General features: G+C 41.9%; 1 protein-coding gene across 2 annotated transcripts in view; it reads right to left on the bottom strand.

Annotated features, from left to right (window-relative positions):
• The window catches only part of COL14A1 (collagen type XIV alpha 1 chain), a 137,441-nt gene extending 114,391 nt beyond the window's left edge, over window positions 1–23,050 (bottom strand). For both annotated transcript variants that reach the window (XM_087962145.1, XM_087962144.1), the window contains exons 1-6: window positions 22,927–23,050; window positions 20,372–20,488; window positions 13,491–13,634; window positions 11,490–11,609; window positions 2,772–2,927; window positions 215–334 (exon numbers count right to left, since the gene is read on the bottom strand). In XM_087962145.1, coding sequence (XP_087818271.1) covers window positions 215–334; window positions 2,772–2,927; window positions 11,490–11,609; window positions 13,491–13,634; window positions 20,372–20,488; window positions 22,927–23,026 — 757 coding nt within the window. In that variant the 5' untranslated portion in view covers window positions 23,027–23,050. The remainder of the gene's footprint in view (window positions 1–214; window positions 335–2,771; window positions 2,928–11,489; window positions 11,610–13,490; window positions 13,635–20,371; window positions 20,489–22,926) is intronic.
• Between the last annotated feature and the right edge of the window lie 1,032 nt (window positions 23,051–24,082).

Here is a 24,082-nt window from a genome sequence, read left to right as displayed (position 1 = left end):
TGATGATAAAGAATATCATTCTTTTAATGATATTCCCTAAACTCTGCTAGAGGTTAGCCTTTATATACTGGGCAAATATAGTGTGAAAGGATAATCAGAAATATAATACGGAAGGAAGCTAGATACATCTGCGTTATTTACAGAGAATGAACCAGGTAAATGGCAAATACTTTTTTAAAAATCCATTTCAAAGCAACCACATACAACTCTGTACCTGTTAAGGTATTTCCACCCTTGTAGGGGAGGTTTCTCACTGCTTCTAAGACAGCCTCTTTTGTGTTGTAGGAATTCAGATGCCATTCTATCCTGGGGTCACCACTGTATTGTGCCAAGCCTTGGGGAGAAAGGAAAGTTCATTTATAATACAAAATAAAATGACTTGTGAAAGATGATATGAACATGGAGAGGAATTAGTTGCATGCACCAATATAACAATAGCTTTTGCTATTAAAGGCAGTCCTGGTTGATTTAGTGTACGGTATATAATACATGGACTAGCAATATATATTAATATTTCATCTAAATTAGTAAAACACAATAAAATATGAATGTTAAAAAGATCCAGATTTAGATGACATTGTCTGGGTCATCTAACCATTGAAGCACATTATCGTTTATATTTTTTAAAAAACAGATACTAAAACAGTATATGCTCTCAGCTTACAGCTGGTCACAATGTGATCTACAGTTTGACATGGGACAGTCACACTGGGAGAAGGACATTATGCCTCATTTATACAGTGAGTCCTGGCAGATACCGTGTGAGGTGCAAATCCTAGTCGGGATTGTCCATTGCTGGCGTGATAATGAAAGCCTGCCACTTTTTTTGTGTGGTCATTTAGATGTCTGCCTACGTCTGGGTATTCAATGACCCATTTGGCTTTCCATTGGAAATCAATGTTAAAGTTATTGGACAGATGTTGTGCAGGTGCTTGTGGGGGCTTTCTCACTGAACAGCTGGTCACTAGCATCTGTTTGAAGTTTTAATGGACTCACCCATAAGCTACTTACAACCAGGGGTGGGATACTACCAGTTCGCCCTGGTTCGGACCAATCCATAACTAGTTTTATGGCTGATTTCGTGAACCGGCAAATCCCACTCCTGGTTGGCCCTGCTCAGCCCACCCCTCCCCTCCCCTCCCAGGAGTCCCCATGTGGCCTGTTTGGATGCCCATGTAAGTGCAGGGCCCACACAGAGGTTCGAGGAAAGTGAAAAACAGGCCTCCTGGAGGTTCCGGAAGGTCGGAAACAGGCCAGTTTCCAGCCTTCAGAGGGCCTCCGGAGCCCAGGGAGGCTGTTTTCACCATCCCGGAGGCTCAAGAAAAGCCTCCACAACCCAGAGAGAGGGGAAATGGACACCACCACCCCTCATCATGGTACAGGAGGCTGACTAGGCCACGCCCATCATGGCCACGCCCACCCAGCAATCAGGCAGAGAACCAGTTGCTGATATTTTTGAAGTCCACCCCTTGCTTACAACCTGGTTCTAGAGTTCTGATGGTAGCACCTGTACCCTGTGATCACATGACCGCATTTTGGGTGCTGGGCAACTAGCTCGTCTTTATGGCCAGTTGCAGTTTTCTGCAATCACCATGATGCGATTTACAATGTTTCTTGCCCAAAACTGGCTTTTGTTGGCATTTTTTAAGGAACGCATTGAGTTACTTAACCCCTCTGGCATTCATTTAACAACTGCCACAAAAAAGTTGTAAAATTGAGTCAGTCATATGGGTATCTTGATTTACAACTATCATGACTTATGAAGGAAATTCCAGGCTGTATGTATGTGCATTTGAAAGCATCTTCTGGAAGTAGTGATCCTCTATTTTTTTTAAGTTAGGCGTACTAGCTTGAAATTCTGGGAACAGACCTCAAACCCTTTCAGAACACTTGTGAATGAGAAGGCTGACATAAGGGAGATGGCACTTGACAAACCAGGATCCAATCCACAAAACCTAATGGGCTACATTAACAAAACATTAAGCAGGCCAGCTAAGGACTGAAAGGTGGCATCCACAAAACTTGCTAAGCCAGGTGAGTCTAACCATTATCATATACTTGGTGCCTTACCATAGTCTACAAACTCAGTCAGTTTGATTAGGAGCCATTGGTATGAAGATAAAAAAATTGACCAACGTAATAACCAAGTTAAATGTGATATGATGTTTGAGATATCACACTAGAACTTGGTTCAAGTTCATCAACACATCTGGGTTCAACACATCTGGGTTCAAGACAATCAACACATGTAGAAAAATATTTTATTAGGTCCATTAGGGCAGGGGTCCCCAACCACCGGTCCATGGACCGGTACCGGTCTGCAGAACAAGTCCTACCGGAGCCGCTGGTTGTTGGCGCCACCATCTTTTTGATGAAAAAGTGCTTCCGTGAGCTTTTCCGGTAGAAAGCTCACCGAAGCACGCTTTCATCAAAAAAGATGGCGGCGCTTAGCGCTTTCCGGTGAGCTTTTCCGGGTAGAAAGCTCACCGGAAGCACTTTTTCATCAAAAAGATGGCGGCGCCCAGCTGATGCCGGTGCTGGCGGGCGGCGCCCAGCTGATGCCGGTACCGCCGCGGCGTAAAAAAAAGGTTGGGGATCACTGCATTAGGGTTTTCAGGAATTCCTTCCTATAGAAACACTCAGATCAATCCTTTCAGAAAGAATTTGACACTGTAGCATTGTGGCTGGCTAAATATTCTCCCCAAAGGGATCATATTAATATAAAGAGTGAGGAAACCAAAACAGAATAATTTGGATTGTTGAAAGATTACCTATTCTTGTTTTTTCAGAATCCACGTTGAAGGCAGTAACCAGATTTTCCAAGAAAAGACGCACCAGCCTGAAGTTGAATCTGCCAATACTCCAGGACCCATCAATCAAGATAACAATGTCTGCGAAGGCTGGAGTTTTGCACTTAAATTGGTTTTCTGTTTAGAACAAAATAACAAGGAAGATGGTTTACTCAATGAACTTTTTCCAGTGTAGATTGGGCTTTCCTTTAAAAAAAACAAGAGCTATGGAAATAGGGAAGTAGCCCAGATAACATATGATCACAACTTTAAATTCAAAAGAAAAGAAAATGTACAACAGCTCATTTAGTGACCTTTCAAAATTACAACGGCATTGAAAAAAGTGACGACTGTTTTTCATAGTGAAGGGAATAGTAATAATAAATAAAGAAATGTAGTAGAATATATTATAGCATTAAGTAGAGAGTTACTCTATAGGCATTTGTTATCTTGCTGTTGTAAAAAAGATTTCCTTAACCTTTCACTTGTTGTAAAACAATTATAAACACATGCCTGCAATCAGTTACATCCCTCTCCTATTAAGACACATGATTGTGAATCAATCTGAATCCATCTGTTTTCCTGGATTGATACATTTCACCCCAGCATCATTCCCTGGAATTAAACATACCTCCATTCAGAGGAATCCACACCTTTGAAGTATGCTGTTAATAGCCTCCTTAAGTGGTCAATTGTGATCAATTAGATGGACAATAGGAGAAGAGATAATGAAAGGTAAACATTGCCAAGAGAGATTTGTCTTTTGCAGGAAAGATGTAAATCTAAATTAGAGAGTTTTACAATGCAGTTACTCAACTTCTAAGAATGTTAAAGGTATAAGAAGCTTCAGGGAGATGAGTGGTCCAGAAATGAAGGCAGGCAGGCAGGCAGGCAGGCAGGCAGGCAGGCAGGCAGGCAGGCAGGCAGGCAGGCAGGCAGGCAGGCAGGCAGAAAGAAAGAAAGAAAGAAAGAAAGAAAGAAAGAAAGAAAGAAAGAAAGAAAGAAAGAAAGAAAGAAAGAAAGAAAGAAAGAAAGAAAGAAAGAAAAGGAAGTTACCATGGAATTAAACTTCATAGAATCATAGATTCATTGGAAAGGACCTTGGTGGTTTTCTAGTCAGGGCAGGAGTTCTAATACCATCTTGAACAAATGATTGTCAATCTTTTCTTGAAAACTTCAAGTGATGGAATACCAACAACTCCTGGAAGCTTAATAGTTCTCACAGTCAGGAAATTCCTCCTTATTTCCACATTTCCACCCTTTGCTTCTTTGTCCTGCCTGCCTGTATGGATTAATGTCCTCTTCTCTGAGGCCCCCTTCAAGTAATGGAAGACTGCTACCATGTTTCCCCTCAGTCTTTTCTTCTTTAAACTAAACATACCTACTTCCTTTAGCCAGTCTTCATAGGTTTTAACCTCCAGACATTTTATCATCTCTGATGATAAAGCAATCTTTCTAAGACATAAAAGCTTTTCATCCCCTATCATGAACCTATGGCACACATGCCGGAAGTGGCATGCAGAGCCATTTCTGCCGGCATACAAGCCATCGCCCTAGATCAGGTCCACTGCACGCCTCCCGCCAGCCAGCCAGCTGATTGTTGGGTATCTGCCACAATGCGCAGAGACACAAGGTATGTGGGGGGCGCGTGCAAATGCACAGGGGAGCAGGGGGAGCAGAGGGGTCACAGGGGGTTGCACACACAATGCATTATGGGTGCAGGCACGCGCACTTTCAGCAATCAATAACGAAAAGGTTAGCCATCACTGCCCTGTAGGAAGAATTCCAAAGGCATGAAAATCTGTTTACAGATTGACTTGAATCTTTAATACTCCTAGGAAATCATTGCAGTTAGTTCCATGTGTTCCAAGCCTGGAATTTTCTAAGCAGCAAATAATGTCATAGAAGAAGTAGTGTGTAGTAACAAAAAAGATCCTGTAGATGGCGCATGCAGTAAACTGCTGTGTCTAATACAGGGGCCTCTTTGCATGATCTCACTCCCTGTCCTGGGCTGGAAAGTCCCGTACCTGGTACAGTGATCTCACCTTACTAACATCACCACTATTTTTAAGGATTGGTTGGGGGGGGGTGTTTACCAATCCTAATGCTGAATCTATGTTACTTTTGTCTTCTTGTAAAAACCCTATAAATGTAATAAATGCTACCCAGGCAGTCAGACATCTTGGCACCCTGCACAATGACTGGTCTTTGAACTCCATCAGTAGTGTCTTGTTGGTTTGTGTTGCATGGAACACTTTAAGTGGACATTAGAGGGAGAGGGAACAGCTGGCACCACCACATCTCCCAACACAGTGGCTAGATATCAAAACTGGTCAAAGGGACCAAAATAGGTAACAGAATAAGAAGCTTTCACCTACTGAAAAATGCAAGAATGCTTGTTTTCCGCTCTTTCTCAATTCAAGCTGGAGGAGTTACTGGTCAGCAGAAAAATATAAATATGTCTGATTCCTGTAGCATCCTGACAACTTGCATGTAGAATGAGAGCAACCTAATCAAGACCTAAAGGGATGTGGTGGCTCAGTATTTAGGATGCTGAGCTTGTCGATCAGAAAGGTTGGCAGTTTGGCAGTTCGAATCCCTAGCACGGTGTAATGGGGTGAGCTCCCGTTACTTGTCCCAGCTTCTGCCAACTTAGCAGTTCAAAAGCATGTAAAAATGCAAATAGAAAAATAGGGACCACTTTGGTGGGAAGGTAACAGCGTTCCGTGTGCCTTTGGCATTTAGTCATGCCAGCCACATGACCACGGAGACGTCTTCAGACAGCATTTGCTCTTCGGCTTTGTAACGGAGATGAGCACCGCCCCCTAAGAGCTGGAAACGACTAGCACGTATGTGTGAGGGGAACCTTTACCTTTACCTTCAATCAAGACCTGCATTGTTTTAATTCTGAAATCATAAGGCTTGGATAATATCTGAATGGACAGTCTAGAACAGTTCTAGGTCAGCCTTCCCCAGCCAATTCCCACCATTCCCAGACATTGTGAGCTAGGTGGGAACCACAGGAATTCAAAATAAAGCGTCTGGAGGACACCAGATTAGGAAAGACTTCTCTAAGTTGTAAAGCCAGCTTGTTTCTTGTACTTTTAACTGTATTTTCTTATCTATCATGGCCCTGCCAATAGAAATCTTGCTAAATGATCTGATGTGCCTCTTTCTTGGTCATAATTAAAAGCAAAGCTTTTCTTGGAACATAAGAAGCCAGGCCTGCGTTTTGCAAATGGTGCTTCCTGTTGTGCTGTTGTTTTGATTAACGGTTCCCTTTCCCAGATTTCTGTTAAATGGCAGTGAATGTTCTATAGCTTTAATCATCCATATTTGGAAAAAGAGGACTCCTTAACATGAAGTAGAACAGCTGAAAGAAATGAGGAGACACCAAGCCTTTGAGTCAAACTAGGCTAGCGGTAAAAATTCCATAACTAAATAGCCAGCGTGTGTCTGTTTGTGTGCCTGTCTGACTGCCTGTCTGTGTATGTGCCTGTGTGTGTGTGTGTGTGTGTGTGTGTATACGTGTGTATTTAAGAAAATGTTGTTTCTGTACAAATGCCTCTCTGAGTTTTTAAAATGCAATAGCTTTGGGGGGGCAATCTGTCTTTATAATTATTAAGACCCTGAGTGATGTCTTGCATTGCTTTTGTCTTGACTGATGGGTGGAGAAGACAATTAAGATCAATTTGGCACTTGCTACCTGACAACATGGCACATCAGCTCCTGGAGGGGAAAAAGGAAGACAGGATTTGCAAATCGGTAGAGAAAATTAAGGGAAAGGAGGGAAAGCATGAAGTCACTGGACCTCACCTAATACCCCCCGGGAAAGTTGAAGCTTCTAGAGCTTTTGATTTCATTACTGGGGCAGGGGGAACCTCTAATCTTTAATTTGCACACCTTAAGTCTGGATTAATGTGTCTTCGGGGTGGATTTCTTATGATCTGAGAAGAGAAAACTAGGTGGTTCTTCAGATAACAAGAAATCCACACCTAAGACACCTTAATCCGGACTTAAGGTGTGCAAATTAAAGATTAGCGAAGCATTCCAGAGCTGCTGTCATCCACTTGCATAGAAAGGCTCTTTATTAAAAATAATAATAATAACAATTGAATTAAGGAAAAGTTATCTGACATCCCAGTAACAGACATTCACAAAGAGAGCTGTGAAAATATTTACAGACCCCTCACATCCCAGACATAAACTGTTTCAACTCCTTCCCTCAAAACGATGCTATAGAGCACTGCAAACCAGAACAACTAGACACAAGGACAGTTTTTTCCCGAACGCCTCACTCTGCTAAACAAATAATTCCCTCAACACTGTTCAACTATTTACTAAGTCTGCACTACTTTTACTATTAATCTCCTCATCACTCCTTATCGCCCATCCCCTGCCACTTGTGACTGTATGACTGTAACTTTGTTGCTTGTATCCTTACAATTTAAAATTAATTGTTTCATAGTATGATTTGAATGCTTATTTGTACCCTATCACTATTATTAAGTGTTGTACCTTCTGATTCTTGACGAATGTATCTTTTCTTTTATGTATACTGAGAGTATTTGCACCAAGACAAATTCCTTGTGTGTCCAATCACACTTGGCCAATAGAGAATTCTATTCTATTCTTATTCTTATTCTTATTCTTATTCTTATTCTGTTCTGTTCTGTTCTGTTCTGTTCTGTTCTATTCTATTCTATTCTATTTTGTTCTGTTCTGTTCTGTTCTGTTCTATTCTATTCTTATTCTATGGGAATGACTCAAAAAGTCAAAATAAAAATTTAAAACAATGCTCTCTCCCTGTTGTTTTTATTTTTATAGGAGTCACAGATAAAATGTACTGGCATTTGGTATCACAGGTACTGGCATTGGTAATATTATCTAATTGGGTAATGAAATGTCTGCAAACAAACAACCAAGCTCAGAGAGCATCAAGGACTCCGGATGGATGGATGGATGGATGGATGGATGGATGGATGGATGGATGGATGGATGGATGAATGGAGATTGTATGTGTGATTGTGTGAAAATTGCATTCAAGATGGAATAGGTTCAATCAAACCTTGAATATTTTTTTCACCACTAGTATTAATCTTGAATTTTCTTATTTCCCTAGTTTTACTTATCATTCCCCTAAATTCAAGAATAATATTTTGTGGTACATCTTTGTTTGACAATCTTTGTTTCTGAGGAACCTAGGGAAGATAAATCCTGCTCAGTGCAAGAATAAACTAGTTAGTTGATCTTATATACCCTTCTCTCCCCCTGCCCCGATTCAAATTCCTGTCAGGGGATGGTAAGCAGGTAATGTCAAAACTATGTCAGATTATTTTGGCTTTAAGCGTCTCAGAATGTATCGCATCACTGACCTTCCGAGAAAAAAACCAAGCTGCATCTCTTGGTGTTTATAAAGGAGACATATTACACTATTTACATTAACCTTTTTCATTGCTGCTGATCTGATTTCTTTTCAAGAACAAAGGTGAGGGAACCTCAATACTTAGTCTCACTCCCTGTAGTCTGACAGCTCAAGGGACTTCATGATGTTCAGAGAAATTAATTAAGCCTGACAACATTCTTGTGAGACAAGTATTACCATGCGCTTAAACACAATAGTGAACTGAACTCAGGGATTTAGCTGTTAGTTCTAAGTTGGCAACCAAAATTAAGTACTCAGTTTAGATAAATGTTTAAAAAGAGAGATGCATTTTGTTCCCTTTCCCTTCATTTATGTCATTAAGGAGAAAAATTAATTTACAGAGGGAGCTTTTAATACACGCACACACACACACACACATCTACATGTACATATACATATACATACACACACCTCCACCAGGCTAAATTATATTTTTGTAATTGGACTTATTTTATGATTATGTAAGCATCCTACATTGTGAGGGAAGCCCCACCCCCCCGAAGAATTTGAGGAATATTTTAAAAAGGCAGAATATTATATTTCCCTAAATGAGAAATGGAGAAACATGTTTCTTTTAGAGGCAGGAAGCAGATTCAGTCTTTCTTAATAGCCTCCCCCCATAGCAGAAATTTTGTGCTCATTAAGAAAGACCAGGCCATCTTATCAACAACACAAAAGACCCTTCCCCCTCAAGACCAAATTATCCCTCTCCCCATTTCCCCTGCAACTGGCAAGAATCAAGCAGTGAAAGATGTCAGGAAAAGTTCTTGGAGGCTGACACCTTCGGTTTCAGGGGAATGGGACTAAGAGCAGGACATGATCCTTCAGGACATAATAGGATTAACGCATCAGAGGTGGTGTTCAGCAGGTTCTGACCAGTTCTGGAGAACTGGTAGTGGAAATTTTGAGTAGTTTGGAGAACCAGCAAATACCACCTCTGACTGGCCTCACCCTATCTATTCTCTGCCTCCCGAATCCCAGCTGATCGGCTGGTTCTTCTTTTGTTGCCCTGCACAGGAGAACGGAGCTGAAAAGCAGGTTAATGGGGTGGGGAGGGAATGGGGATTTTGCAGTATCCTTCCCCTGCCATGCCCACCAAGCCACGCCCACAGAACCAGTAGTAAAAAAAAATGATCCCACCACTGTAACCCACTACCATTGAGCAGAAGACCCAGAGCTCACTACACTGCACAATCTCTTAAGGGCATTTCAGACATTGTACAATCCCCTCCCCCCAGTAGCCTCTCTGAAACTTATAAAAATCTAGGTACTCATCAAACCAATTGAACAGCTTCACCAGAACCATAAATGCTGCGGCTTCTGCTTCATTATGGAGGAAGTTAGCACCCACCCCTCTCCTAGAAAAATGAAATGTCCTTGGAAATATTAAAAAGGCAGAATATTTCCCCCAAAAAGAGTAGAAACTCAGAAGCAGAAGCTCACCCCCACCTTTGTTAATGGGTGGGCCGTTAAGGCCTGGGCCAGAATATTTTACATCACAAAGATCACCAGGTAGAGCTATAGGAATTGCCTAAAGCCCTTTCATTACATCATCATCCAGCAATGCTCAACCAAGCCTGGAACTCAGGTGAAGCCATGTGGTCCAGACAAAGCCTACAAAGTTAGTTAAGACCCTGGGAGTCTGACAGCCAATGGGATACATTTCTTACACAGGAACAGGAAACACTACGGTGAGGCCCAACAGAGATTACAAAACTAAGGATCTCTCAGCATCTCAGCCCTTTTCCTTCTTTCTTCATCCAGGGCATGTGATCCTGTCCACCATTAAACCATCTTTCCAAACAGCCTCCATGTTTCCAATGTCTTTTTCCCCACTTGGAGCTGAACCCAGAAGGATAATTCTTCCAACAATTATTAAACCATCTTTCCAATCAGCTCCCATGTTTCCAGTGTCTTTCTCCCAGCTTGGAACTGAACCAGATGGATATTTTCTTCCAACAATTGTAAGTCACTACATTACAATATCCATCTCTTTCTGTCTCGAAATGACTGGAAATGATCACTGCCAGTTGCAAAAATGGAAAATTTGGGTTACCTGAAACCTTAGGAAGCAGGTGAGCCCCCTTTTACTGAAGTGAAGGAGGCTTTCAGACAGAAAACGGTGAGAGAATGAAGCTTGCTTGTACTTGTTCTGCATGTCATAAAAGTTTACTGATGAGAATGTAATTGCTTTGGAATGATAGGCTATTAAATGGGGAGGGGGAAGATCAATTCTAAAATAGCACAGGGAGGTTTCTCGCGGGCTATTTAAGTACAAAGCATCATTCAATATAAACAGATTTTATTCTAGCTTGTTCCTCTAATAGTGACATCATTCCCATCCTCAGAATACAGGTGCCTTCTTGCACGAGATTCATGGATAAAGAATTCAGGAAGCATTTCCTCAAGTACACTTATGTGCATATCCCAGTATGAAGGACAATCACAATCCTAACCCAACTATCTCCAACATAGTGCCCTTCACTTCCCACAAGGATTGACCGTGCTGGCTGGAGATTCTGTAAGTTCAGGTTCTGTATGAGAAGAGCAGGCAGAGTCTAAGGGTGGAGGAGTCAAGAGAGGATTCAAGCCTAGAATTGTTACATGTCCAAAAACATTCCAGCTCCAGCTCCCCTTGAATTCCATTCATCTAATGTCCCAAAGGTGCTTTTTCAGACAACCATGACCTGGATGACTGAGAATCTCTACAGACTTTCAGCTATACAGTTTGGGATGAATACCCTTTGAATGGTGTGGGAGTAGGAATGGATTTCCAGAGAAAAAAATTGCAGACTACAGGAACCATTTGCACTATTCAGGTGACCCTGAGGACACAGATATTACCTCCAAGTGCTTCAGTGACCCACTAAAAGGATGCAAATGACCGGCTGTTTGCAAAATATAAATCCTTCCATTCCCCACTATCCTGTCAGAGCTGAAGAAGCTTCTTCGATGAGAAGCGAAACATCTTCAAAAGAAAAAACAAGAAAGTCTAATTGCCTCTTGAAAAGGCATCTTTGGGAGTACCATGACCTGGACGACTGAGAATCTTTACAGACATTATTAACCTAGTGCCAATTTAGTGCCAACACTAAAGTCCATCCGAGATGTTATGAAATTCCAATCTCTGAAAGGCTTTCTAAAAGCAAATTCACTTTCATGAAAAGGAATGGAAATAGAAAAAGACAAATCCAAGACTATCACAATAAAGAAGTGATTAAAGGCCAAAACGGCACAAATAAGTTATCCCTACACCTCTTTTAATAAACTCTCACCTTCTGGTTTTGGAAGAGGCATCAGTTCTGTATCTTCTGTTGGCACAGCAGGCTTTAGTTTGCCCACATCTTTCGGTTTGGGTTTGCCCGAAGTGTCCTTCTTTTTCTCTAGATCTTTAACTGCAAAACAAGAAGTGCAATTAGTTTAAAAAAAAACAAAACAGAATAATGACTCTCCATCTCTAAAAATCAAATTGGCATCTCATGATGGCCATGCTTATGCAAGTAGTCGTCAAAGAGCAACCAGAATGATTAGGAGACTGGAGACTAAAACATACAAACGGTTACAGGAACTGGGCTTGGCTAGTCTAGTAAAGAGAAGGACCAGGGGAGACATGATAGCAGTCTTTCAATATTTGAGGGGCTGCCACAGAGAGGAAGGGGTCAAGCTATTTTCTAAAGTGCCGGTAGGCCAGGCAAGGAATAATGGATGGAAACTGAACAAGGAGAGACTTAACCTGGAAATAAGGAGAAACTTTCTGACAGTGAGAACGATCAACCAGTGGAACAGCTTGCCCTCAGAAGTTGTGGGAGCCATCACTTGAGACTTTCAAGAAGAGATTGGACTGCCCTTTGTCAGGAATGGTGTATGGTCTCCCGCTTAGGTGGGGGGTTGGACTAAATAACCTACAAGGTCCCTTCCAACTCTGATTATCTGTTGTCTGTAACTTACCACCAGAATTAAAATCAGTTTCCATTGCTAAGCATGATTGTTAAATGAGTCAGGGAAGAAGATGGACATTGCCTGAGGCCTTACAAGGGAGGCCTAGCAGGAAATGGGTTCCATGAGGAGCTCATTGTGTGCATGCACAGAGATTAGAAAAGGATGAAGACTGCCTGTAAGAATACCAACGTTAGCATTGCTTCACGACCAATATTATTATTAAGAATAATACTGAACTCTTCTCTGACCCTTTTCTACTTGTCAAATTTATTATTATTCTTCCAGGCAGGTTTCAGATACAAATCTATTGAAAACTGAGGGGGAACAGAAGGGATCAGGACTCTAAAATATATACATTCCTGGCACTGGAAGCACAGATGAAGGTTTTTTTTTTTATGCCCTATGCCAGGAAACATGTTAAAATGGATGGGACGGTAGGACGACAGGCATAAAGTGGAACTTGTCCCAGGCCAACTCGGAGATCTGGCCAGGGGTGGGCTTTAAAATTTTTAGCAACGGGTTCTCTGCCTGCTTGCTGAGTGGGTGTGTCCATGGTGGGTGTGGCCTAGTCAGCCTCCTGCACCATGGCGGGTGGGGGAGCGTTTTTGCCTTCCCTGGGCTCCGCAAGCTTTCCTTGAGCCTCCGGAAGGGTGAAAACGGCCTCCCCGGGCTCCAGAGGCTCTCCGGAAGACAGAAACTGGCCCATTTCCAGACTTCCTGAACTTCCGGGAGGCCCATTTTTCACCCGCCCTGAGCCTCCGGGCACGCCCTGCACTTACCTACATCCAAATGGCCTCCCCGGGCTCTGGAGGCCAGAAATGGGTCCGTTTCCAGCCTTCCTAAACTTCCGGGAGGCCTGTTTTTCACTCTCTCTGAGCCTCCGGGCACGCCCTGCACTTACCTACATCCAAATGGCCTCCCTGGGCTCTGGAGGCTCTCTGGAAGCCAGAAATGGGTCCGTTTCCAGCCTTCCTGAACTTCCGGGAGGCCTGTTTTCACCCTTCCTGAGACTCCGGGCACGCCCTGCACGTACCTGCATCCGGGCTGCGTGGGGGACTCCTGGGAGGGGAGGAGAGGGGATGGGAGGGGTGGAGGGGCCAGCCAGGAGTTGGATTTGAGGGTTCTCTGAACTATGCAGAATGTTAGCTAGGGGCCCTCCCTGCAAATCCCCAGCAGCCCACCCCTGCCTATGGGTCCAGGAAACATGTTCAAATGGATGGGATGGTAGGACAACAGGCATCAAGTAGAACTTGTCCCAGGCCAAACTGGGAGATATGGCCCTCCTACCCATATAAGCCCAGTCTTGTGAAGCAGACAGACGGAAAGAAAGGACATACTTCGGAACTGGCCTTGCGCTGCTTTGCTCTCCTGGTCTTGAGCAAAGGCCACTAGCTGAACGATGTAACTCTGATCGGGGATAAGACCTTGAATAATTGCCTTGTTCGCATTGTTCTGAAGCATCAGCTCATTCGTCTTCCCTCCTGCAAAAGGGAAACACGATCAGCATTGTACTTTCCATTTAATTATTACAGTATCACGTATAATCTATTGGTTTGTGTACATGTGCAAGATAAAGCCACGAAGTTGCCAAATTCTAATTATTCCCTCATTTCTAGTCCAATTCTGCAGCCCTCCCTGAGGAAGCTTTCTTGGACTTCTTTCTTATCCTTCCTCCTTAAATCCCTAAGGGAGGTCTTGAAAGGACTTGGCTAGGATATTTAAGTGGGCGTCTAATGAAATACAATCATTGCAAGAAGTCACTCCTTTGGCATACCCTGACATGATCTAGCTTTCAGTCATGTTTCTACATGGGGAATTACCTCCCCTTAATCATTTATCCTTGCAGGCAACTATGCAAGCATGCCTGAGCATTGGGATTTCTGCCTATAAGGCCACTAAAGTAAGGTGTCTTCAAGCCAAGTTCAATTTCTGGTGACTTTACTGACGCATCTACTGTATCTAGCTTCCTTTGTAACAACCCAGGAAACAGGTTGAGATTTCGTTCTTCCAGGCTGTTTTTTTTTAAAAAAATTTCCCAGTGTAGTCTGTACTCTGGAGTCCCAAGTGGTCTTTCATACAAATATTAACCAGGCTTAATCCTGCTTAGCTTCCAAGTGCAGTCAGGCTAACCAAGAGATACCGTCTATTAGGGCATTGGCCACTCAGAGTCGCTTGACATGAGATGAGAAGCAAATAAAATGAGAAGAGGAGAGGAGAGGAGAGGAGAGGAAGGAAGGAAGGAAGGAAGGAAGGAAGGAAGGAAGGAAGTGAAAGGAAAAGAAAGGAAAGGAAAGGAAAGGAACAAGAAAGGAAAGTAAAATAGCTATTCTGCAAAGGGTAGAGTAATATATCTGATTTTGGGACCACTCCCCAACAAATTAGTAACATCATGTAGAAACATAACACACTAAAAACAAAATATCTTAGAGGTGAGTTCAAACATGATCCTTCCGTTTGCATTTAGAAGAATTTGTTTATTTTGTAAGCAGCACTTCATCCTGTAATCCCAGAACAATATATATATTTTTATTTATTATATCAATTGATCTAGTCTCCCATCTCAAATTCATGATTCTGGGCAGTTTGCATGCAATTAAGACAATATAAAAACACCAAAACAATCTAAGAATAATAAAACATATTTTAATACCATGCACCAACAATGTAAGGCACTACAATAAAAACTGTGAATGTACGAAGGGCGTATTTTCTTAACTATGATTTGCTGAATAAGCCACAACTGGAAGGTTTGCTAGGCATCTGCTACAAAATCCATGCAGGATATTTTTTTTTTTTCAAAACTTGCAGAAGTTTCTAAAATGTGCAGGAAACCATTCTATATCTAGAGAAAGCAGCTTTTAAACATTTAAAAGTTTGAGAAAAAGATCCTCAATGAATTCCATTTGGGATGCACTGGAACCTATTAAAAAGTTGAATGTCATTTTAAAATGGGTAATGATAGGGTTGTGCAGACTTTTATTGTACAGTATATTTTCAAAACTGTTTCTTTTGGTTGTTATTTTATAATCTGTTCCAGCTTTTCTGTTATAACTGTTTTATTGCTTCCATCTGCTTTATTCGTCCCCCCGAGCTCACAGAAACCAAAATCTCATTAATAATCGAACATCTTTTAATCATTACATCAGAAAGAGACAATTTTGGTCACTGAAGAAAAACAGACACCACAGAACAGAGCTGAATTTAAAATGGATTAGATAGATCATCTTCACAGGTGAGATGAGGATTACCTAGTAGATCAGTTTTAGGCTGCTGAAAAATTTTTAAAGGCTTTTCAGTTAAGAAAAGCTCCACCCCACACACCATTTGTTTCCTATAAACAGGGTTTATTCAATGATACACCTGATGGGGAAATACGCTTCTTGTTCCATGAAAGTTCTGTGCATTTCCTTCCCCAAACACTGATGATATTACCTAGTCGGGTAGTGAAAATGTCTGCAAGAAAGTTCAGAGAGCACCAAGAATTTCATAGCTCAACCCTGTGCTGATGGGAAAGTAAATTCTTCATTGCCAATAAAAAGACAGGGAGAGGATTAAAAAAAGTTTCTTTCTGCACTGTGTTGTCTCTCATTGATGTTTCATTGATGATTGCTTATAGTAACCTATGACTATTACTAAGTGTTGTATCTTATGATTCTTAATGAATGTATTTTGTTTTTTCTTATGTACACTGAGAGCTTATGCATCAAAGACAAATTCCTTGTGTGTCCAATCACACTAGGCCAATAAAGAATTCTATTCTATTCTATTCTATTCTATTCTATTCCATTCCATTCCATTCCACCCCACTCCACTCCGCTCCATTCTATTCTATTCTTTTTTGGGGGGTAAAAATCTTTTTTATCTTTTACAAACATCTTTTTTGGTGAACAATGTGGTTTCAGGTTTTTACATTTCCATACAAACATGACCATAATTATATATTTATCTTTCATATTCAGTTTCTAGTCATATCATTACATTTTCCATTTTCTGTAAAATTCTATTCTATGTTTTGGGTGCTATTTCTCAGAAATTGGGCAATGTACTGGTAAACTAGCTAGAAGAATAATTAGAGGTGTTTATTATAACAATTACATTACCCATGCTTTTCATAACTTTCTCCTGTCACCTTCTGAAGAGCAGTTCAGCAATACAAGTAGTTCTCAACATACGTCAGTTCATTGAGTGACTGTTCAAAGTGAAAACGGCACCGGAAAAGTGACTTATGACTGTTGCAGCATCCCCATGGTCAGTTGATCAAAATTCAGACACTTGGCAACTGGTTCATGTTTATGACAATTGCAGTGTTCAGGGTCATGCAATTAACATTTTGCAATCTTCTAACAAGCAAACTCAATGGGGAAGCCAGATTCACTTAACAACTGTGTTACTAACTTAACCACTGCAGTGATTCACTTAACAACTGTGGCAAGAAAGGTTGTAAAATGGGGGCAAAATTTGCCTAACAAGTTAGCAACAGTTGTAGTCATAAGTCAAGGACTACCTGTTTGTTTTGGTGGGGCTCCGATGGCTGTACCCCAGAAACACACAGTCCTAAAGCTCAGAAAATCCTTCTCTAATCTACTTGAACATTGTATGCTTGGCTGGCATGGGAGCAAGTTAGGACAGCAGACACATCATTTCCACCACACACGCACATATCACATAAATACGAACTGCGAATGGCACATTAGTTGGTTCTTTTTCTCTTGAGAACTAACTCAAGCAACACAAAAATGATAAAGATATAGATAAAGGACACAGTGGCTTGGTGGCTCCGTGGCTGAGCTAAGATGCTGAGCTTGTCGATCAGAAAGGTTGGCAGTTCAGTGGTTCGAATCCCTAGCGCCACGTAAGGGAGTGAGCTCCTGTTATTTGCCCCAGCTTCTGCCAAACTAGCAGTTCGAAAGCATGTAAAAATGCAAGTAGAAGAATAGGGACCACTTTGACGGGAAGGTAACAGCGTTCCGTGCGCCTTTGGCATTTAGTCATGCCGGCCACATGACCATGGAGACGTCTTTAGACAGCACTGGCTCTTCGGTTTTGTAATGGAGATGAGCATTGCCCCCTAGAGCCAGAAACGACTAGCACATATGTGTGAGGGGAACCTTTACCTTTAGATAACAAGAGGAGAGAAGCTCAGGGCTAAACGGTAGGATCCTTGGTGCTCTTCTGAGCTGGGTTGTTTTATTGCAGATGTTTTATTACCCAACCAGGTAACATCATCAATGCCAGAAAGGAGTGGGGAAGAGCATTCCCTTGCAGCACTAATAATGTTACCTAGTTGGGTAATGAAAAGTCTGCAAGAAAACAAACAAGCTACAAGAGCACCAAGGATCTCACAGGTACAGATAAGTTTTTCTTTGCATTGAGTTCAACTCTGGAGATAACAGGAACACACCTGGACACCTTTCTTAGAAACAACAGAGAAATTATTTGCATTTGCCTTCTTCAGGGACTTTTCCAACTTTCTAGTCTAACCTAAACCTGGGGTTTTCTAGTGACCTCCCACCCAACTACCAATTAGGCCTGTCCCCTGCTTAGCTTTGGAAGCCTTGAAAATGTTTTAAAAATAGCTAAGGAAGACATTGTCATGCCCCTGGTGGAGACTGACTCTGAGGGAGAGGAGGAACAGCCAACCGGGAGTGGAAGTGTGGCTCCAGAGGTGGTGGAGGAGGCTGGGGAAGGGCAGAGGCCAGCTGAGCAGTCAGAGGACCCAGGCCCATCCCCTATCCATCCTAGGACATGCAGGGAGGAGAGGATAAGGGAGAGACGTGGTCTACTTGGGAGGAGAGGGCCTTGATCCTCTTCATGGGCTGCAGCTGTGACAACTGAATAAGAGGATGGACATGCTTACAGGCGAACACTGGAAACAAAGCATGGAAATATCTCTAGTTTATGGTTCCTCTCTGAGTTTGGCGTCCTTCCCAGTGTGTGTTATCTGTGGATGTCCTCCAGCCCTTATCTTGCCTGGTTTGTGTTGCTTTTTCCCTTCTTCTTGTAACTGTTTGTGTGGGAGTTTTTTGGCTTCCGTCAAGGATATTCGGAGCTTGGAAGCAAAGTGAAGGAATAAAAGGGGCTTCACCTGTTTTCTGTGACTGTGTTTGTTTTGTATCCCACCCTGGGTCATCACAGACATTCAAGTCATACTTATGACATTCAAGTCATATTCTGCAGATGACCCATTCAAGTCATATTCTGCAGATGATCCGCTTTGATAAGAAAAAGTTATTATAAAATCTGATCAGTTCTTCTTGGTGAACTGTTACGGCTAGTCTTCAAGTTACGACCATAATGGAGCCTGTCATAAGTTTTCAAGTTGCAAAATAGGTCCGTCAAGTTACCAACCCAATTTTATGACTTTTTTTTTTTTTGCAGTGATCATTAAGCGAACATGGCAGTCACTAAGCAAATGTGATGGTTGTTATGCAAACCCATTGTTTGCGATGGCGTGGTTTTTCTAAAAATCAGGTGTAACGGTTGGTTTTCAGCAAAACTGTTGTAAAACACAGTCACATGACTGTTGGGCATTGCAAATGGCCATAAAGAAGGCCATAACTTGTAGTTAACTTTGCAACTTTGCAGTTAACCTAATTTTGTGAAGCTTCTTCTCCGGTAATACTGTACTGCAAACCAGGGCATACAAAACCTTTGCCAGACCAATTCTCAAATACAGCTCATCTGCCTGGAATCCACACTGTATAACAGACATTAATACAATTGAGCGAGTCCAGAGTTATTTCACAAGAAGAGTACTCCACTCCTCTGCTTGCAATAGCTTATGCTACCAGGTTTGAAATTTTGGACCTGGACAACCTAGAACTGCGCCACCTATGGTCTGATCTAAGTTTAGTAAACAAATTGTCTGCTACAATGTCCTACCTGTCAATGACTACTTCAACTTCAACCACAATTAACACACGGGCAAACAATAGATACCAACTCAAAGTAAACCACTCCAAACTCGATTGTAGAAAATACAACTTCAGCAACAGAGTGGTCAATGCCTGGAACTCACTACCTGACTTTGTGGATACATCCTCAAACTCCCAAAACTTTAACCTTAAACTATCTACCGTGGACCTCACTCCATTCCTAAGAGATCTGTAAGGGGGCGTGCATAAGTGCACCAGCGTGCCTACCGTCCCTGTTCTACTGTTCCCATTTATTCTTACTCATTTATTATACTTATACCTGTTTATACTTATATGTTCATATGTTATGTTCATACTTATATTTATTTCTCATACATGCTTGACAAAATGAATGAATGAATGAATGAATGCAGCCTTGTTGCTAAGCACCCAAAGTGCAGTCATGTAACCATAGGGGAAGGGGCTCAACTGTTGAAACTTCAGATCTGGGCGATAGGTTCCCTTTTTCAGGTCAGTCATAACTTGAAGACTACCTTAAGATGCTTCAGCCAAATCATTGGATCTGAGGAAAATTGGACAGACAAAAAGCCTTGTTCACACAAAAATAATGAGACCTTGTCAGTTTCTAAGGAACTCTGGGAAACCCCAAAGACTTATTCTACAGACTATCCTGTTACTCTCACGCCACATGTTGGGTACAATCCAACTTGCATTTAGCTTCAATACCCAATATATTATCAGATGCGGAAAAAACAGGACCCACACACGAAGGTCTAATTAAACTGATTTATTGCTAATCATGGTATGCACGAGAATGAGTGGTGTGTTGACCTAGAGATGGAGCTCTCGCCTCACAATCAGGAGGCTGTGAGTTCGATCCTAGGTAGCGGCAGATACTTCTCTCTCTGGGCACGTTGAGAATATATCTGCTGGACGTAACTTCATATTGGCGACAGAAAGGGCATCCGGACAGTAAACACTCAGCTCCACTCAGTTGCTCAGACTCTACCCCACAAGGAATTATGGGGTCATTAAAAGAAGACAATGTTGTGCACAAGAACCTTCTCAGCTAACAGTTAACATTTGCTTGGGGTTAGATAAGGGTCAACAGAATTAAAGGAAAGTTGGCTCAGTCCCCTTGTGGCTTGGCAGGGATTCTAGACAGATCCCTCTTTTAACTCAGCCCCCAGATTCCACCACTCCTTCTCTGACATATACCCAGTTTCTATGGGTGTAACACAATGGGGTAATGTGCTGTTTTGTTCCCTCCTTGAAGTATGCACTTAGGCCAGGTGTGAACTTTGGTATTCAGGTGGAAAAATTCATTTCCCAATTCTCCTTACCTGAACTAGGAGTGATGAGAAGTTTATATCCTTCAAACCTCCCTTTAGGGGCTTTCCACGAAATCTGAATACTGTCAGGACCAATAACAGTATACCTTAATCTTGATGGTGGAGCCACTGAAAGGGAATATTTTTTTAAAAAAGAAACACTGTTAATATTAACATGGCTTATCATATTTTATTAAAAAATGCAGAACCTACAGGCATCCCAATTCATCATATATTTTTAGACAAAGCAAAGGATAACGAATATCAAAAGTGTCATAGGATCCAAACTTCTAATGATATATTATGATAAATGATATTTTATGCATCCCTGCAAAAATGTATATAATGACAAAGGAACAGAAAACTTACAGACTCAAAGCAAGCTGAGCCATATGCTTTGTTCGTATAATTTCTTTGTTAGATATGTGGGCAGGAGTTATATAAAGTAAATATTTAATTTTTTTAGGTTTCTTATGAAGAGGACAGTAGAGATGATTTATAGCCATACTTTCAGTCATGCCTAGGGCATGAAGTAAGTATATTCTATATTTCACAAGGCTTCAGGACATATCATGGTTTTCAAAAGAAAATGATGATGCCGGGCATGTATTAAATTAATAGTATGAAAGGAGCTATTTGGCTGGAATGCCTGAAATTTCAAGCAATTAAAGTTGTTAGATATTCCCTAGCCTAAAAGCAGAATGTCACTTAGGACAGAGCAAAGCTAATCTGTCTTGCCCTCCAGATAAGTTGCATTAGAGTTTGATCATTGTCAGCAACTCTAACTATGCTAGGCTGGCTGGGATAAGTGGAGATATTTATCCTACGCATCTGAAGAGTACCAGATCTGGGATGATTGATCTTTTGTTCTGAGAAACAGAAGACAACTTATGATCAATAAAACGATCATAAATTCATCTAACTCTCATGGTTTCCTGTTAAGGAATCCTCAAAAGTATAGAGGCATAGACTCCATGCTGTATTCCCTGCCCATCTGTATACCTGCACATATAATGCTGAGTTTGCATATACCAATAGTTCTTGGTGTTGTGGCCTGTTGGCCACTGGCCCCTCCAGCAACCAAAACAGACGAGGAGGCAGTGTGAGAGTCAGGGTCAGCATTAAGGCAACCTGAGAGCTCTGAGGGGGAAGAGGGAATGGAGCTGGCAGAGAGAGAGAGAGAGAGAGAGAGAGGTGGAGCCTGGGCCATCCATCAGCCCCCAGAAGGAGTGTCAACAGCCCCCAGGTCTAGGGTGGCTGATGAGGAAGAGGAGGAACAGCCGGGCCCAGTGTCTGACACATGGATACGCAGAAGGCAGAGGAGAGGAGAGCAGTGGAAATCTATGGGCCGATCCTTGGGAAAAAAGAGCCACCGCTGCTAGCAAAGCGCCACCCTAGCTCTGGGGATAAAAGGCAGGCGGGGGGGAGATGAATAGATGTGGCAGACAACTATTCATCTCCCTGCCGGACAGATATCATAGCTTGCATTGAGAGAGAAATTTTTTGCCAGGGCTGTTGGTACTCCTAATAAAAGAATCATTGAGTTAACTTCAAAGGGTTTGTTGTGTTTGGGGAGCTGGGTCAGGACACTCAGCTTATGACTGGTCACTTATGACCTGGTTTCAAAGTTCCAATGTTCAGCACACACACACACACACACACACACACACACACTGATCATATGACTGTATTTATGGTCATTTGCAGTACCCCACAGTCACATGAGCACAATTCACAACATTATTGCCACAAAGCAGCATTTACTTCCAGCTTCTAGCAAAATCTGATCCATATAGCAAGCAATGGGTTTCCTTGATGACCGCAGTGTTTGCTTAACAACTACAAGCGTTCACTTTAAGCTATCCCGTTCACATAACAAGCACCACAAAAAAAGGGTCATAAAATCAGGTTCGGTCACATGGTTCATTTTACAACCGTTAGGAGTTGCAACCATAACTGCAGGCTCAATTATGGCTATCACTCAAGGGCTGCATACAAAGTATTTTGAGATTTGCACAATACGCCTGATGCATCTTTCTACAATTTGCCAAAGATCAGCACGTCTGCACAAGACCTTTATCCAAATCTGCAGGATCGATGACTCGTCACATCAAAGGCAGCACCCCATATTCTTTTGTACAAATCTACTTCTGCTCTCTTTTCCAGAGCCAAAACAAACAGGGACTTGAATTTTCTTTGAGGCAACGGCATGATACAAATTGTATTGGTTTGCCTTAGGCTCAAAAAAAGAAGCAAAATGTAAGTTTACTGCATGAGATGGGTTGCATATGAGTTATCTTTCTCTTCCACCCATCTCTGTTCCCTCATCAAACTAACAAAGCCTCCAAGGGTTTTTGAGCTGAAGCTCAAAGAATTTGGACACCAAATGAGAAGATAGGACTCATTGGGGGTGGGGGGGAACCCTGATATTGGGAAAGATTGAAGGGAAAAGGTTTAGATTTAACATCTAAATGATTCTAAATAAGCTTTCAAAGTTTCTAAAAAAAGAAAATGGGAATCCTTTTTTATACCCCAGAGTCTCCTCACAAAATAATTGCCATATTTACCTTGACTTAAGACAGGATCACTCAGTTGAAGAGACACAGCTATGAAACCCAAGAGGAACCAGCTTGGGGCCTTTGATTGATGGATGTCCATTCTTCCCATGGTTTACATATAGCATCAACGAACCTGGAAATGTGTAAGCAAAAGATCAGAACTTCAGGGAAAAGGCCTAGGAAGCAAGGTTCTTACCAAAGCTAAAAGGATTGTCTTGGAATCCTAGGGATTATGTTGCAAAATAATAATATTTTTAACAAACCAGGAATAATTGTTTTAAAATTTTGTTTTGCAGTGCACCTTAGGAATCAACATGACCTGGGGACACTGCAACTGTTATAAATGCATGCCAGTTGCCAAGCATCCAAATTTTGTTTACATGACCTCATGGGGATGCTGCAATGGTGGTGAGAAATGGTCATGCAACACAGTCTCCATGGTGGAAATGCCAGCAGCAGATACAGAATAACAGAGTTGAAAGCTCTTCTAGGCCAACTCATTGCTCAGGCAGGAAACCCTATACCATTTCAGACAAATGGTTTTCCAATCTTTTCTTTAAATCCCACAACTGTTGGAGGCAAGTTGTTCCACTGATTAATTGCTCTAACAGTCAGGAAATTTCTTCTTACTTCTAGGTTGCTTCTCTCCTTGATTAGTTTCCATCCATTGCTTCTTGTCCTGCCTTCAGGTGCTTTGGATAACAGGGTGACCCACTGTTATTTGTGGCAGCCCCTAAGATATTGGAACACTGCTATCATGTCACCCCCTAGTTCTTTTCATTAAATTAGACATAACCAATTCTGCAACCATTCTTTGGGGTTTTAGCCTCCAGCCCCCTAATCATCTTTGTCGCTCTTCTCTGCACTCTTTCTAGAGCAGTGATGGCTAACCTTTTTGTCGTCATGTGCTGAAAGTGTGCACATACATGCGCAAGAGCTCGCATGTGTGCACCCACTGTTCTGACCCAATCAGGTTCCCAAACAACAAACACAGACAAAGGCAGCAGCCCCCACCTTTTAAGGTTTAATAACAAATTCTGTTCTGAAGGCTGCTTTCCACTAATCAGCTCCAGCAAGAAAGAGCCTTGCCAAGTTGTTTGTCAAGGCTGTCAAAAACCCAAAGATAAGAACTAATGTACAAACTTCTCCAAACACGAACTAAGAT

Source organism: Notechis scutatus, chromosome 3, assembly GCF_049901735.1.
Source record: "Notechis scutatus isolate UNSWTSFEM ecotype Mainland chromosome 3, rNotScu1.2, whole genome shotgun sequence".
In the NCBI taxonomy this organism is placed as follows: Eukaryota; Metazoa; Chordata; class Lepidosauria; order Squamata; family Elapidae; genus Notechis; species Notechis scutatus.
This window is presented reverse-complemented; position numbering and strand designations above follow the sequence as displayed.